This window comes from Ranitomeya imitator, chromosome 3 (assembly GCF_032444005.1).
Source record: "Ranitomeya imitator isolate aRanImi1 chromosome 3, aRanImi1.pri, whole genome shotgun sequence".
In the NCBI taxonomy this organism is placed as follows: domain Eukaryota; kingdom Metazoa; phylum Chordata; class Amphibia; order Anura; family Dendrobatidae; genus Ranitomeya; species Ranitomeya imitator.
The window spans coordinates 350429984-350446447 of record NC_091284.1 but is presented as its reverse complement, the minus strand read 5'-3'; the positions used below and the strand labels follow the sequence as shown (position 1 = coordinate 350446447).

The window sequence follows — 16464 nt, the reverse complement described above, 5'->3', positions numbered from 1 at the left end:
AGTTAACTCAGTTACTTCACTGAGTCGCACTGAAAAGAACACGCTGTACCCTGTTAGTGTCACAGAGGAACACAGCTTACTGCTGAGCTGATGGCAGTCAGTGGTCCCTCACACAGAGAAGCACACAAACACTCCTCTCCGGTGGAACCGGAATTCTAGTGGCTATTAGCCAGCCCTGAATACATACATACAAACTCCTCACCAGAGGTGCCTGTATTCTAGGGGCTTATTTCAGCCAAACCCTATCCACATACAGGCGCGACCACAAATAGCAAGCTCATAACATGAAGTGACACTAGCGCATTGCCGTGCAGCCATGCAAATCTTTTATAGCTGCAGCAGCTTCAGGACCTTCCTAGAGGACCAATGGAAGCTGCTAAAATACCAGAGCAACTTCAGGACCTTCCTAGAGGACCAATGGGAGCTGCAGCAGTACCTGAGCATGTGACCCCTGACCTCCAATGAGAGGTCTTACCTTGGGCATGCTCAGAAGGGAAAAAGCTGGACTTAGTCCCAGATACATCTGCTCGCCGCTGACTAGTACTGGCTACAATGGTGAGTCTGGGAAAGCAGCAGAAACCATCCGCACAGTATCAGGCTGAGCCAGACGCTGGGACCAACGTCTCTGCTGAGCAGGCTCCACTGCGGCTGGAGAAGAATGGGAGACCGCAGTGGAGGTGGTTCGAGATTCCCCCTGTGCAGAGGCAGGAACTCGACCCCTAACACCCACCCACAGGCCCAAGATTGCTAGCTCTGGAAATGTTGTCATTTCGACTTATGGGGCTGAGTCTTTCCATGAACTCTTGGTGGTGGCATCCCCACGATACTTCAATTCCTCATTGACACTATTTTTCCTGGTGTGCCGTCCCCGTGATACATAAGCATGTGTTACACAATATCAGCAGTGCTCTGGCCAATGCAGTCACAGGGAAGGTCCATCTAACCACAGACACATGGACACGTTCTTGAGGACAGGGATGATGCATTTCCCTGACAGCACACTGACTGTGTCCCCTACTCCATCAGGTTAACTCAGAGGGTGGGACACCACACATCCTACCCACACCAAGAATAGTGGGCCCAACTTCCATCAGGGTTTCAGTTTCCTCAAATTCCACTTCCTGTCTCTCCTCATCCTCAGCGGAACTTGACTCCCCATTGCTCCCCAGCTTGGAAGTCTGCAGCACTGCCTTAGCAAAGCGGCAGCATGCTCTGCTGAAGCTCATATGTTTAGGTGATAAAAAAGCTCACAATGCAGCAGAGCTGTTTAAAGGGATAAAAGAACAGACTGATCAATGCCTCTCCCAGCTGAACCTTCAACCAGATCTTTTTGTGTGCGATAATAGGAGTAACTTGGTGGTGGCTTTACAGCTCGGCAAGCTCGTACACGTTACCTGCATGGCCCACGTGCTGAACTTGGTTGTACAGCGGTTTTTAAAAACATACCCCAACTTGCCTGACCTACTTGCCAAGGTACGCCATGTCAGCACACATTTTCTAAAGTCATCTCAGACTTTTGCTGGTCTAGCTTCGCAGCAGCAGAGCTTTAATTTGCCTCATCAATGACTGATTTGTGACCTGCCCACACAACCTTCCATATGTTAGCAAGGCTTAGTGAGCAGCAGAGGGCAGTCTCTGAATTCCAGTTTCTCAATGCCCGTCAGAGTAACAGTCAGCCCCCACACATAACAGCTGCCGAGTGGGTGTGGATCACTGACCTATGTGAGGTTCTTCAAAACTTTGAGTAAAGCACCAAGATGGTGAGCTCTGATGAAGCTATTATGAGCGTAACCATCCCACTGCTCTGTCTATTAATACATTCGCTGCAGAATCTGAAAGAGGAAGCTGTGAATGCCGAGCAGGTGGCTATGGAGCAAGATTGTACACTGGCTGACACCACACAGCCCATTCTCACACAGTATTCTCAGGCAACATTGGGTGAGGAACAGGAGAAGGAGGATGAGGAGGAGGAACAGGATTTTTTGCTTTGCGCTACAGAGGGGACTCCCAATCACAGCTTCATGCCTGTCCAGAATGGATGGCCTGAATAGGAGGCGGCTATGCATCGTGAGAAGAGGATGGTTAGTGTTGTTCCTGGTGACGACACTGAACGTTTGATTCTTTGTAGTCTGCCACACATGGCAGAGTTCATGTCCAGATGCCTATCCCAAGACCCTCACTTGAAAGACATTTTGTCCACCATGAAATTCGGGCTGTGCATCTTTCTTGAACCACAGTACAAGGAGAAATTTGCTTTTTTAATATTGGAGGCAGATGTGCCATTTTCAGTGCATGCGTGCCAGACAATGCTGGTGGCAGAGGTACCAGCCATTTTCGCCCACAAGCATTACAGGGGAGGGCCACAAACACCAGGTGCAACTGGTGGGGGGAATGTCCAACAACTGGGCCATTTTCATGCTACCGTCCCATCAGTAAGGGCTATCTGTAGGTGTAACTATGATGAGGAGTTAGAAGTTAACCAACGTTAGAAGTTGCCAGCGTCCTGCCCTTTAATTTTTAGTTGTCCAAGCTGCATACTTGGCCCGACCTCTCCTTTTATGCTTTTGGAGGTGCTGCCATGCCCTGCCACGAGTGTGTTGTCTAAGCGGGTTTTTAGTTCTGCAGGTGCAATCATAACGAATAGGCACACACGCCTGACAATGGAAGATGAAGACAGGCAGACTCTTCTAAAATTGAACAAGACCTGTATTTCCTCAGATTTTTTAAGCCCTATGGATGGCAGCAACATCATGTGAATGGAGACCAAATGTTTTTTGGGGACGTTGTCTTAATGTGCATCCCTTACCATCCAAAACCATTTTGTTCAGGAAATCACCTCCTCCTCCTTCTTCTGCAACAAGTACTTACTGTTCATCTATGTTTACCCCACATGGGTATTGTTTTGTAATTTTTGAAACCTTTGCATATTGTGCAGTGGTGAAACCTGTACTCTAAATCTTTACCTCATGTATTAACTGCTAAGTGTATTGTGATGTCCCCATCACGGCCTCTTTCAGCTGGTCTGAGAGAGACCTCTTGGCTAATTTTTGGAAACCTTTGCACATTGTGCAATCGTGAAACTTGTACTCTCTACCTCTTGTAATAACTGCTAAGTGTATTGTGATTTCCCCATCACGGCCTCTTTCAGCTGGTCTGAGAGAGACCTCTTGGCTAATTTTTGGAAACCTTTGCACATTGTGCAATCGTGAAACTTGTACTCTCTACCTCTTGTAATAACTGCTAAGTGTATTGTGATGTCCCCATCATGGCATCTTTCAACTGGTCTGAGAATGATCCCTTGGCTAATTTTTTGGAAACTATTTCACATTGTGCAATGGTGAAGCTTGTACTCTCTATCTCTACCTCTTGTAATAACTGCAAAGTGTACTGTGAAGTCCCCATTACGGTTTCTTTCACTGTGTATGATATAGACCCCTTGGGTAATTTTTGGAAACCTCTGCACATTGTGCAGTGGTGAAACTTGTACTTTCAATCTATATATAATCTTTTTGTCCTTCTCAGGGTCTTTTTAAGCGTCTATCTGGTCGACTGATCTTGTTTGTTTGGTCTGCACTTGGTAATTTTGGAACATAAATGCATTAATATTCTAGACATAATTCTTCATGCTTCAGCCTTACACAGAATAATAATAACAGTAATGGAACATGCTATATATATATATATATATATATATATATATATATATATATATATACTGTATATATGCTGCTAGTTTGAAAAGCTTATCCACGCATCCCTTTATAAAGGGAAATTTGACATAATACCTCTGTTAGCATACGCCATATCCTGCTCATATATGCAGGACCCCAGTAGGTGGACGGAACGCCTGCGTACAAAATAGCATACGGCATATCCTGCTCATATATGCAGGACGCCAGTAGGTTTGCGGAATGCCTGCGTACAAAATCTTTGTCTGACAGTGAAACCACTGGCCCTTCCCCTGTGTTACGTCATTCCCACTCTGCTGTCCATGTAGGAGGCGCTGAGGTCTCCGGTCCACAACCAGCAGTTGCACAGACACAGCAGTCAGCAACCATGTCCAGTTCGATGTCACAGCACAGCGTTCAGTTGTCCCTTGTCAGTATATATGTCTGTTCACAAATTTTTAGTTAGATTGGGCATACATATTCGAGGCAATTTACATTGTCCAGTGCTGGACAAAGACCCTTGCTGACTTTTCCAGGCTCCTAAATGAGAATTTTGTATCTTTATTAAACTGTCGCTTCCCTTACATTTTCTACATTTGTGTCCTTACAAAAAAATGGTGGTGGGGTATTGGCCAGTTTCTGTACATTTTAAGCACATCTAAGAGACTGGGTTAATACGCTCCAGAGACCTATTCAGGCCTCAGCCTTACACATATTGGAACATGGTCATTGACACACTAAGGCCTTTACCTGAGCTCTGTAGCACTGCCTGTCACCTGAGTAATACACTTCACAGACCTCATCACTCTCTGGGACATATCCTGTAATTATTCCATTATTGCTCAAAAACATGGAAAAGATACATTCTGCCTGGTTGGGTAATTTCCAGAAGAAGTGCGTAGGCTTGTGCAGATTGGTCAAATAGCACTCCTGCCTCTTTCCCTTGAGGAGGCTGCTTCCAAATTAAATGAGGCTTGAACATAATCCTGACATGGGTTTCAGACCTGACAGACTGACCACAATACAGGCCCTTGCTTGCATGCACTATATCCCGAATTTAATTCTAATGGTATGTTTCCACGGGGCGTATTGCTTGAGTTTTTGCTGCGAATTGGGCGCTGCGTACAGCCGCAGCGTCCAATACACAGCGTCCAGATGTTACAGCATAGTGGAGGGGATTTTATGAAATCTCATCTCCAATATGCGTGCAGGGCAGCATCCAGCGGCTCTGCGTAGCTGTTCATGCGGCGTGTCTTTATAGACCGCAGCATGTCTATTTATCTTGCGGAGATGCTCCATCTCCGCAAGATAAATAACACAGTCTATGTATAGGATGAGGTGATTCCATCTGTGTTCAATGAACACAGGTGGAATCAAAATCACCGCGTTTACAAAAGGGGGCAGGGCTTTGGGTGGAGCAGGGTATCCGCTGCATCCAAAGCGCTGCCAATACACCCTGTGGACACATAGCCTAATGATTTTGGTGTCTGGTAAAATCCAATTAACTGACATTGATCCCCATCTCCTGTATTATATTCACCTTACTGCGGCTTCACCCGCTGTGACAGTGGTTCCATTGGGATCCGGTGGCAAAAATGAACTGTGGACAAAACGCCAGTTTAACAGCACACGGTGGGACTCTGCTAATTGTCAGCGAGGGTCGCATAATCACAAGGTTGGGGGTCATGGTGATGGCGGGCGATGCCAAAAATTCCAATGGGCATGTTTGAAATGGCATTGTAAAGGGATGGGAAATATGTAATCCACTATCTTGCTAAATATTTGGCATGAGGGAGGGTCCTCCCAAATATAGGAGTGAGAGCCCTCAAAAATGTTAAAGGAAAAGATAAAGCCAAAATGCTCCTTGTGAACATATGCTAAAGGGGAGGTATAATTTTTTTCTATTTTGCATTATGTACATGTAATTATGAAGGAAATAATGTTTCTTAGCATTATTCCATTTAAAAAAATGCATGGTTTGGTAAGTCTTTTTAATCTGTAAAACCGGCGTAAAAGTCTGACAACATTATTCCCAGATACAATATATGTGAGCCAGAAAGGCATGCAGGCATCTTCTCCATGCTGTTCCCATTTAGTTTTAGGTATTTCCCATCCATTTCCGCTTTTTTTCCATGCCACCATACCTGTTTGTTAGGTCCAGTAGAAAAACATTCGGCTTTCCCATTGACTTGCATTGGATTTGTTATTCGGTACAAATACACAGATATTAGAAATTTTTTGTGCCGATTTTTCCGAACATGAATATTTCACTATTTGATCATCACTAATAGTCCCCTTAGAAGATTTGAATTTGCGATAGTCCGATCGCTTGTGCTTCACATAGCAGGGATTCAGCACTGCTATGTAGAGCAGAAATCACAATCTGCTGTGAATGCCGTCCATGAGCTGGCGTCCCAAGGAGATTCACAATGACAGTCACGGGGGTCTACTGCAGTCCCCGGATGCCTTTACAATCCATCGGTGCCCTTGATCACGTGAACGGGGAGCTGATGGATTTGTGGTGCACTTCTGGCTGGTACATGTTTAATCCTGCTGTCCTAGATTGACTACGGGATTTAACTGGTTCACAGCCACGGGTGAAGCTGCAATCAACCTGCGGCTGGTAAAGGCACAAGACTAAAGATTAAATCAGCTGTCATGTGCGTGGAAAGATGCAGGCTCAGTGCTGAAGCCTGTATAAAAGTAATAAACATGACATATGACGTAAATATATGTCATGTGTTGTGAAGAGGTTAAACATCACTTACCCCCCTAACCCCCAAGGCCATTTTCCGTTTTTGCATTTTCGTTTTTTGCTCCCCTTCTTCCCAGAGCCATTACTTTTTTATTTTTCAGTCAATATGGCCATTTGATGGCTTTTTTTGTGGGATGAGTTGTACTTTTGAATGACACCATTGGTTTTAGCATATTGTGTACTGAATACGGGAAAGAAAATCCAAATGCGATGAAATTGCAAAAAAGTGCAATCCCACAATCTCTCTGGGGCTTGGTGAAGTCTTATTTTTATCACGCTGTGCTGACGTTTTTATCAATACCATTTTGGGGTACAAGTTATTGCAGTGTTGCGGCAACCAAAAAAGTGTAATTCTAGAGTTTTGATTTTTTTTTCTCGTTATGCCTTTACTGATCGGATTACTTATTATTATATTTTGATAGATCGGGTGTTTCTGAATGTAGCAATACCAAATATGTGTATTTGTTTTATTATTATTGTTTTTTTTAATGGGACAAAAGAGGGTGATTTGAACTTTTATAGTTTATTTTGTTTAAAATATATATTTTAAAACTTTTTTTTACCTTTCACTTGCTTTAATAGTCTCCTTAGGAAATTTGAATCTGCGATTTTGTGATAGCTTGTGCTACAGAAATGATCAACTGCTATAAATGCCAGCCAATGGGCGATGCTCATAGCAGATTGGTAATCACAAGCATGGTGATCTCCTGCAGACCCTCGGTTAACATGCCAAGCCATCGGCATGTGATAGGGAAATCGATGGGTGGAGTAAATGGGTGGAGCTTCGGGCTCGCGCATGTTAAATGCTGCTGTCAGAGATTGATAGCGGCATTTAACTACTAACAGTCACAGTTGGCTCACGATTACACCCACGGCTGTTAGGGGCACCTGATAGCTGAACAAATCAGCTGTAATGTGCCCGCAAAGATGTGGGCTCAGCACCAGAGCCTGACTCAAAGAGGGTGAGGTGACCCATGACTATAGTTGAGCGAACTTGTTCTGGTTCCCTCTTATTCAGCAAGCTTTAGCGCTTGCCGAATAAGCTGCAGCTTCCTAGATCGCACTGGCTGATCAGCTGATCAGTGCCGCAGCTGCATAGGTTGCGGCTGTGTCAAAGTCACAGCACATGCATGGAGAACCTATTTGTTGGGCTTAACATCCATGTTCTGAGGCGCCGATAAGCTGATCGGCCAGCGCGATCCAGGAAGCCGGGTGTTAGGTGTCGAGTTCCCGCCTCTGCACAGGGGGAATCTCGAACCATCTCCGCTGCGGTCTCCCATTCTTCTTCAGCTGCAGTGGAGTCTGCTCAGCGGAGATGTCGGTCCCAGCGTCTAGCTCAGGCTAATACTGGACAACTGGTTACTACTGCCCTTCCAGGCTCTGTTCTTGTAGTCAGCAATGTTCAGCAGCGAGCAGGTCTTTCTGGGACTAAGTCCAGATTTTCCCTTTCAGAGCATGCCCACGGGATGACCTCCCATTGGAGGTCAGGGGTCACATGCTTAGATACTGCAGCTAATCCTATTGGTCCTCTAGGAAGGTCCTAAAGGTGTTCTTCTTTTGTGGCAGACTCCCATTGGTCCTTCTCGGAAGGCCTTGTACTTGCTGCAGCTATAAAAGGTTTGCATGGCCGCACGGCCATGCGCTAGTATACAATTGTTATCGTGTGTGTGTTGATGAGTGCAAGTCGTTCCTTAAAACAGGGGTCCCCAACTCCAGTCCTCAAGGCCCACCAACAGGTCATGTTTTCAGGATTTCCTTTGCATTGTACAGGTGATGCAATTATTACCTGGGCAAGACTAAGGAAATCCTGAAAACATGACATGTTGGTGGGCCTTGAGGACTGGAGTTGGGGACCCCTGCCTTAAAAAACCCATCCCTTGTGTATGACTGTTCGCGTAAGGTGTATGGCTGCAATCTAGCGCCCGGCTGAACTCACAGCTTTAACACACGAAACAGCGTCTAACTGCTGTGACCGTCAGTGCAGTGCCGTGCGCTATTAGAGCGCTTACCTTACCCAAGTCTGGGTGGTTAGTGGCGTCCGCTAGTGTGGCACAGCATGCACTTCTGTGCATATTAGTTACCTCTGATACCTCAATTGTGGTGTCGATCGCAAGAGGTCTACACGAACTCTAATCCTGTGTCCTGGGATAGAGTTCTGTGGTTCCTTGCTTGCGCTCTCTGTGCGGTACCGTGACCCTGTGACTTAACAGGGATCGCTTTCTTCATGCAGGGTGAAGTTAACCCATGTGTGTATCCTCATTGTACCGCCATATAGTCCGTCATTACTTAGTAGCAGGTTCCATCTCTGCACGGTGGACCCCGGGCTGCGAACCTTATTATATCTATTTAATTATTTGGTGTGTTCCGCTAGCCCTAACACCGGGTTCCCTCTGCAGCTTATTCGGTAAGCGCTATAGCTCAACTCTACCTATGATGTACCTGCACATCATAGGTCATAGTGGGGTTAAATACATATTTTATTTCTGTCTCCCTTTCTTCTTCTCCTGACTTTTCATCCTCACTGCTTTTCCACCAGAAAAGAAAACATTTTTGGTCTTTAAATTAAATTTTATTCTTTATGATAGATTTTTGTTACAGAGTTCTAAATACCCTTTCTTCCGTTCACACAGTTCAACAGTAAAATAATAATATTATGTCTGTTTACAGCCACCTATAGAAAGCTCAGATCCTGGACCTTCAACAAAATAGTGCAAGAAGTATAAAGGTATAGGCATGGTGAATTTTTGGAAACAGATTGAAAATCCAGACTAGTTTGAGCTAGATAATACCTGGGAGATTTTGATGCTTGTATCTATAAATAATGCATTTTTACTTGATGATTGGTGAGTTGTGCATTGGGGAGTCCTGTCACTACAACTGATAATTTGTTTTTATCATGCGTGGAAGAAAATAAATAATTGATGTTAATTCTTTCTTTCAGCTCTTCTGATACAGCATGATACACTGTTTAAAATAGTTTAATGTATTCACAGCATGGCTTATAATTCTACATTTTTTATACAGTAACATTTTAGATTTGTTATTAAGTTTCGATAATATCATCCCTAATTGATGAAATAAAGCAACCCATTTAGTGATATGGGGGATTTCTAGCTCGCTCGTATAGACATAAAATTATACTATATAGCTTTAGCCATTAAAATAACAATGTATTTGTTATTTAAAAAACAAGTAGGATCATTTACACAGAAAATGAAAAAAAAAAATCCAACTCCTACGATGCATATAAAGTAATGGATAGCTATATTGAATTATCTACAAAAAAATATTTAGAAGACTCAGAGTGTATATGTCCTAGGAATTTCAGATCAATTATGATTAGTGATGAGTAGGGTTGAGCGAAACGGGTCGGCCAGATTCAGAAGTCGCCGACTTTTGGCAAAGTCGAGTTTCATGAAACCCGACCCGACCCCTGTGTGGGGTCGGCCATGAGGTCGGCGATCTTCTGATCTGGAATCGGAATTCCGATACCGAGTTCCGATATGTTTAAGATATCGGGAATCGGTATCGGAATTCATATTTAAGTGTAAAATAAAGAATTAAAATAAAAAATATTGATATACTGACCCTCGGACGCGCCCTGGTTCTCACCGGCAGCTTTCCTTCCTAAGAATGAGCGCCTGAAGGGCCTTCGATGACATCGCGACTTGTGATTGGTCGCGTGAGCGGTCACATGGGCGTCACGCGACCAATCACAAGCCGCGACGTCATCTAAGGTCCTTCAGGCGCTAATTCTTAGGAAGGAAGCGTCCGAGGGTGCGTCCGAGGGTGAGTATATTCCTAATAGGTATATACTAACCCTCGGACGCGCCCTGGTTCTAACCCGCAGCCTTCCTTCCTAAGAATCAGCGCCTGAAGGACCTTAGATGACGTCGCGGCTTGTGATTGGTCGCGTGACGCCCATGTGACCGCTCACACGACCAATCACAAGCCGCGACATCATCGAAGGTCCTTCAGGCGCTCATTCTTAGGAAGGAAGGCTGCCGGTGAGAACCAGTGCGCGTCCGAGGGTAAGTATATCAATATTTTTAATTTTGATTCTTTATTTTACACTTAAATATGGATCCCAGGGCCTGAAGGAGAGTTTCCTCTCCTTCAGACCCTGGGAACCATTTGAAACCCAATGCACTGCATTGGGTTTCGTGTTTCGGCCGACCCCGACCCCGACTTTTCTATAGGATCGGCCGATTTCACTCGACCCGACTTTTGAAAAAGTCGGGTTTCGTGAAACCCGACCCGATCCTATAAAAAGAAAAGTCGCTCAACCCTAGTGATGAGCGAGTGTGCTTGTTACTCAAGCTTTCTGAGCATGGTCGGGTGGTCACCGAGTATTTTGGGCATGCTCATATATTATGTTTGAGTCCAAGCAGTGGCAGGATTTGTGGCTGCTAGACAGCCTGAATACATGTGAGGATTCCCTAACAATCCCTGCTTGTGTTCAGGTTGTCTAACTTACAACTCATGCAGCTGTGGGGACTCAAACATAACTTACGAGCATGCCCAAATACTCGGAGACCACCCGAGCCTGCTCGGAAAACTCGAGTAACGAGCACACTCTCTCATCACTAATTATGATCCTTCTTCATGGCATGAAACATACCCAAGCAATGATGTTTAACTATACACCAGCCTTCATGTTTATTGCATGTCAAACCTGTTTACATAATATGATGCATCGCCCAGAACGATGATTTCTTGCACTTTACAAAAGATTATTTCACCCAATTATCGAGTTTTTTGATTATCATAATTGTCAACCTGTCTGCATGCAAGATAATCGTGTAAGAGCATTTTTAACCATGTCCGTTCACGATTACCTTGCAGTATATATAGTCCCTTTAGAGTCCTCCACACTCTATTACAAAGTGTGCAAAGTGATTGTTAGAGCAGCAGTCAGAAGATCTAACAAATTCACTACTCTCTGCAGACCTTTCTAATTTATTCTGTGTGCACCCCAAGCAGATTGGCTGTAGGTAGCAAAGAGGGCAGTGAAACCAAGGATGATTTATTTTTTTAGCAGAGGGTAGTGCCACTTGAAACCTGTTGCCCTCGGCACTGGACATCCAGTGCTCAGTGGCAAAAAAGGACCTGTATGTTACGAATGACCTGAATTTGTGATCTTTGTTTATATTTCAGTTCTGGAGAAGATCCGTAGCGCAGTAGGAAGCTCCCAACTCCTAATGTCTCAGAAAGTTCAACAGTTTTTCAGGCTTTGCCAGCAGAACATGGTAAGTGATTATATTCTTGGCAATAATAATAATAATAGTAATAGCAGAGGTATATGAAAATAATTAGAGTTTTAGACTATTTTCCATCAGAGTGTGGGAGCACATTTTCATCAGTGTTCATTTGTTAATTTTTGGCTACAAAAAGAAATATATTGCCACCACCCAATTAGAAAGTTACAGTGCCATACACCCAAAAAACAATCAATTGAAAACGCTACAGGTTTCGGCTTTCAGACACAAGGGTGATGCTGGTGTGGGTTCCATCACTGCTCTGCATATAGAGAATGGCAGCTTTAACTGCACCCTCCACGACTGATTGACAGTCGGCCCTAATGACGAGCAGCTGTCAGTCAGTGCCATGGGCATGGTTATGGCCGCCTTTCTCTGTACACAGAGCAGTGACTGAACTGGCACTGGTGCCACCCCTATGACTGAACGCACAACGCTGCCGGCAGAATGAAGTTCATGTTCTCCTGGTAGGAGGGCTCTAAGTCCGGGCACCAGGCAAGTTTAGAACTTTATTAACCTGTAGATTAACTCTATATCTGCAGGTTAATAGCATTTTTCACGTAACAGATTCCCCTTAATGTATATACCCAAACTCAGTGATGTCTCTTTTGGGACTATATCTTCACTTTCAAGACTCCTTCAGTATTCTTCCATATGCTGTAGATAGTTCTTAATGACAGTATGCCTGGCTATATGTTTAGGATGGTTGTCCAGCTCCAGAATAGATTTGGAGCTATTCAGAAGCCTCCCTGATGGTATTGCATGATGGATAAGTAACTGCTTGAATTTATCAGCATACCAAGAAATGGTCAATGTTGAGGACAGTAGACACAGTGGTCAGTCAAGCAAAATAAAAGTCCAGCAGATGAAAGCAACTTCATGCTTACTTCCCTTCTATCATCGAGAGTGCCTGGGATTACATAAAGAGACAAGAGGATTTGGGTAATCCTACTTGCACAGAAGATCTGTGGTTAGTTCTCCAAGATGTTTGGAACAATCTCCCTGCCAAGTTCCTTCAAAAGCTGTGTGAAAGTTTATCTAGAAGTATTGATACCCTTTTTAACATCTGCCGTTTTGTACACCTGCCTATACATTTGTCATATACAGTATATTTTACCACTAAACTATCATTAAGAAGACATATCAGTGACACATTAGCTTTCTGTGCTGTTCAGAAGCATAAGTGCCGTTAAAAGAACCCAACAAATAGGTATTCAATAGATCAGTAGTAACAAATATGTTGCATGTTTAAAACTTTCTGATGTATTTAATTAACATTTTTTTCTTTAGGATCCCACTTCATTTCCTCTACCCACCTCTCAAGACCTTGCTGGTTTCTGGGACCTCCTTCAGCTATCCTTTGAAGATGTGGGCATGAAATTTGCCGAGCTGCAGCAACTGAAAGACAATGGATGGAAATTATTGGAATGCAAGGTATAGTACTTACAATAAGTGTGTGTTAGAATAGTTCTTCATGCAAAACATCCAGTTAAAAATAGCACTGCTCATTCATCTATAGGCTCGGTCATCTCAATTGTGACTCCGTATTTACATCCTTGGCTGAGCCATGTAAATAACAGAACGATATGGAGCATTACACCAATAGCATAGTGCTGTGAAGATAATGTTGGATACGTCTGTACATTTATTATTCAGTTTCAACTTCACTTAGGCATAGATTTTGCATTAAATAGCATGTAAAAAGTGCAAACATTTTACAACATTTGTCCAAAAATTACAAATATGGTTAATATGAAGATTGCTAGAGGGGAGGCCAGAGAGCAGGAGGTTGCAATAGTCTAGGCGGGAGATGATGAGGACGTGAACAATCCTTTTTTCAGTTTCTTGGTCAATGAATGTACAGATCCAGGAAATGTTTGTGAGTTCGAGTCGGCAGAAGGAAACAATTGCTTGGATATATGGCTTGAAAGAGAGGGCAGAGTCGAGGATCACCCCGAGGCACTGAGCATGCGGGACTGGGGAAAGTGAGCTGCCATTGACATTGATGGATAGGTCTGGTGGAAGGGTAAAGTGAGATGGGGGAAAGATGATAAATTCTGTTTTGTCCATGTTCAGTTTTAGAAAGGAAGTAGAAAAGAAAGATGAAATAGCGGAAATTGTGGGATCTTGGTAAGTAGGGAGGTGATGTCAGGTCCAGAGAGGTAGATCTGTGTGTCATCGGTGTAGAGATGATACTGCAGACCATGGAATTCTATGCGCTGTCCCAGGCCAAAGGTGTGTGGTTTACTTCAGTCCTCTAACTAAGCTTTATCTCTGGCTGTGTGCATGTTTGATTCTTCCTACTTTCTGCCTTCTCATTCTCCTTCTCTTATGTCACTTCTCTTTGCTCTTTCACCACTTATCCTGAGCTTCTTCCATGCTCCTTGACATGTCACATTCAATTTGTGAAGGAGCATGCAGCATGCACAGGGAGAACACGCAAAGTGGAATGAGTTTGGATGAGATGGCTTTCTTTTCCCCTTTCTCTCCGGCTTGGCACTTCATACATTCCCTGTACATTCTTGTATACCACTTTGATATGGTCTGTGCCTGTGAGTGTAGCAGGTGCCGATCTTCACTGCACTAATGAATGGGGAGAATACCATTATTTTTTCTCAACCCCCACTCCACTGGTTTTGTAGTGTGGTCCACTGTGTCCTCTACCTTATATACAATTAAGCATCAAGATTCCCTCTATATAAATGCTGTAGCGTGTCAAGTGGTCATTCAACCACATGGTGTCAGTATTTTGTTTATAAATCGACAGATTACACGCTAAGGTATATATATATATATATATATATATATATATACACTGTATATATATATATATATATATATATATATATATACATACAGAATATATATATACATATCTGAGATAAACATGACAGCATAGGACAGTAGGGAGAGTGAGGAAGAGGGGGAGCATTAAGTACACCCACTACTATTGCTAAGATTTGTCAGGGGACTGACTTACATTAAGAAAAGAAGCAAACCACACCCCTTGATCTGGCAGGGAGCACTGAAGAAAGGAGGTCGAGCACTTAGTGCTGTTATGTGCATAGTTATAAAATTACATTGTTACAAAATTTGCCAGTATTAACGCCTTTGCGATGGCTGTCAAACATGTACAGCAGCTAAGTGATTTCAGGAGCAGAAACCTATGCAGAGCGAGTGAAGTTGTGTTACATAACTGGCACCCGACAGTAACTTGATGCAAACTAGCGCTTATCGCAGATGCTTAAGCCTTAAGGGCTGCTATCAAGCAACCAACATGTATCCTGTACCTGACATAACAGAGCTCCTATGAAGAGATTGTAGTTTCACAATGCACTGTAATAGTAGAGCATACCGAAGTGGTCACCATTCTGCTGAATCAGTGTGGAAACGAATTACAAAAAAATCTCCATTTTGGCAAATGTGGATCTTTTGTGAAATTTGAGTAGAATTAAATTTTATTCAAATTTATTCCCTCACCTCTACCTGTAGCATTATTGAAATTCACTGTCTGCAAGTAAGCTTCTGTGATTTTGGGGGGGGCTTTGCAGGTCAAATTCTCTACAAATTTATGCAACTGCAGAATATTATTGTCTTGATTTTGAACTTAATTTTGCTAAATAATATTGCATAATTAAGAATATAGTAACTTGAAATATGAGGAAATGTATTGTACAGATAAATTATTCCATGGGTTATGTAATGCATTTTGCAATTTTTTAGGATGAGAAGAAGCTTCCTCCTCTCATACCAAAGAAGCCACTCCGTCAGAAGGTTCATCCAGTCAAAGATCGCTCTTTGGATTCTGTTGACCGTCAGAGGCAAGAGGCCAGGAAGAGGCTATTGGCAGCCAAGCGGGCTGCTTCTTACCGGCATAACTCTGCCACAGAGAGTGCCGACAGCATAGAGATTTATATACCTGAAGCCCAGACTCGACTGTGAAGAGGACAATGTACAGTAATAACCTTTTGTATGCTCTGTACATAATAATATACATATATATACATAGAAAATATTTAAAGAATATTCTAAGAAAAAAAAAAAGAAAAACGCTGAAAAAAAGACCACAGCTGTGTAATTTTGGGGAGGCCCCTCTAACCCATACCAAACTACCCTTTCATTAAAATCCCTCCCCTTCAAAGGGCAGAGCTAGTTAACCAATCAGTGCTGTCTCCATTGCAGAGACTGGAGGGAATTGCTTACACGTCCAGTCTCATTTCCACTCCCTCTACCTTTAAACTCATATGTAGCTTGAAAAAAACGGCATGCTGCATTGTGTAGCAGTACTGAGTACGACCACAAGTAAACACTGTGTCCAAGTCTTTTTGTAGCTCCCTTTTAGAGCTATGTTTTAGTGCATCCAGATTAGAGGCGTTTAATGCCTAGAAGAAACCAAACTGGAAGAGATATTTTCAATAATTTTTATTTGTATTGGGAAAATCCTATTTTTTAGATACAAGGAAACACTCTGTATTGACCTGCAATGCAGTGCGTTCAGTTTGTGCTAGGTAGTGTTTCAATGCTCTGTGACCCTGCTATATACTGGTACATGCATGTTTGAGAATACAGGTAACTCACTACTGTTCGGAAATATACACAGGTAGGTTATAAGGGACGTTTTAAATAAGAAATGATATATAATCTGGCAACAGACATCAATTTAGTTCCATGATGTATAAATAATCTACTCTTAAGGCTCATGCCGACGTCCGAGCGTGGAATGCTAATGCACGGACTGGCCGCGGGTCGGCCACAGCTCTTCCGATCGCAGTCAGTCCATGCA

General features: G+C 43.2%; 1 protein-coding gene across 5 annotated transcripts in view; it reads left to right on the top strand.

The window, feature by feature from the left end:
* The window catches only part of DLGAP3 (DLG associated protein 3), a 764134-nt gene extending 748383 nt beyond the window's left edge, over positions 1–15751 (top strand). For all 5 annotated transcript variants that reach the window (XM_069756813.1, XM_069756811.1, XM_069756807.1 and 2 more), the window contains 3 exons: positions 11581–11672; positions 12972–13115; positions 15405–15751. In XM_069756813.1, the coding sequence (XP_069612914.1) occupies positions 11581–11672; positions 12972–13115; positions 15405–15623 (455 nt within the window). In that variant the 3' untranslated portion in view covers positions 15624–15751. The remainder of the gene's footprint in view (positions 1–11580; positions 11673–12971; positions 13116–15404) is intronic.
* The last annotated feature ends 713 nt before the right edge of the window (positions 15752–16464 follow it).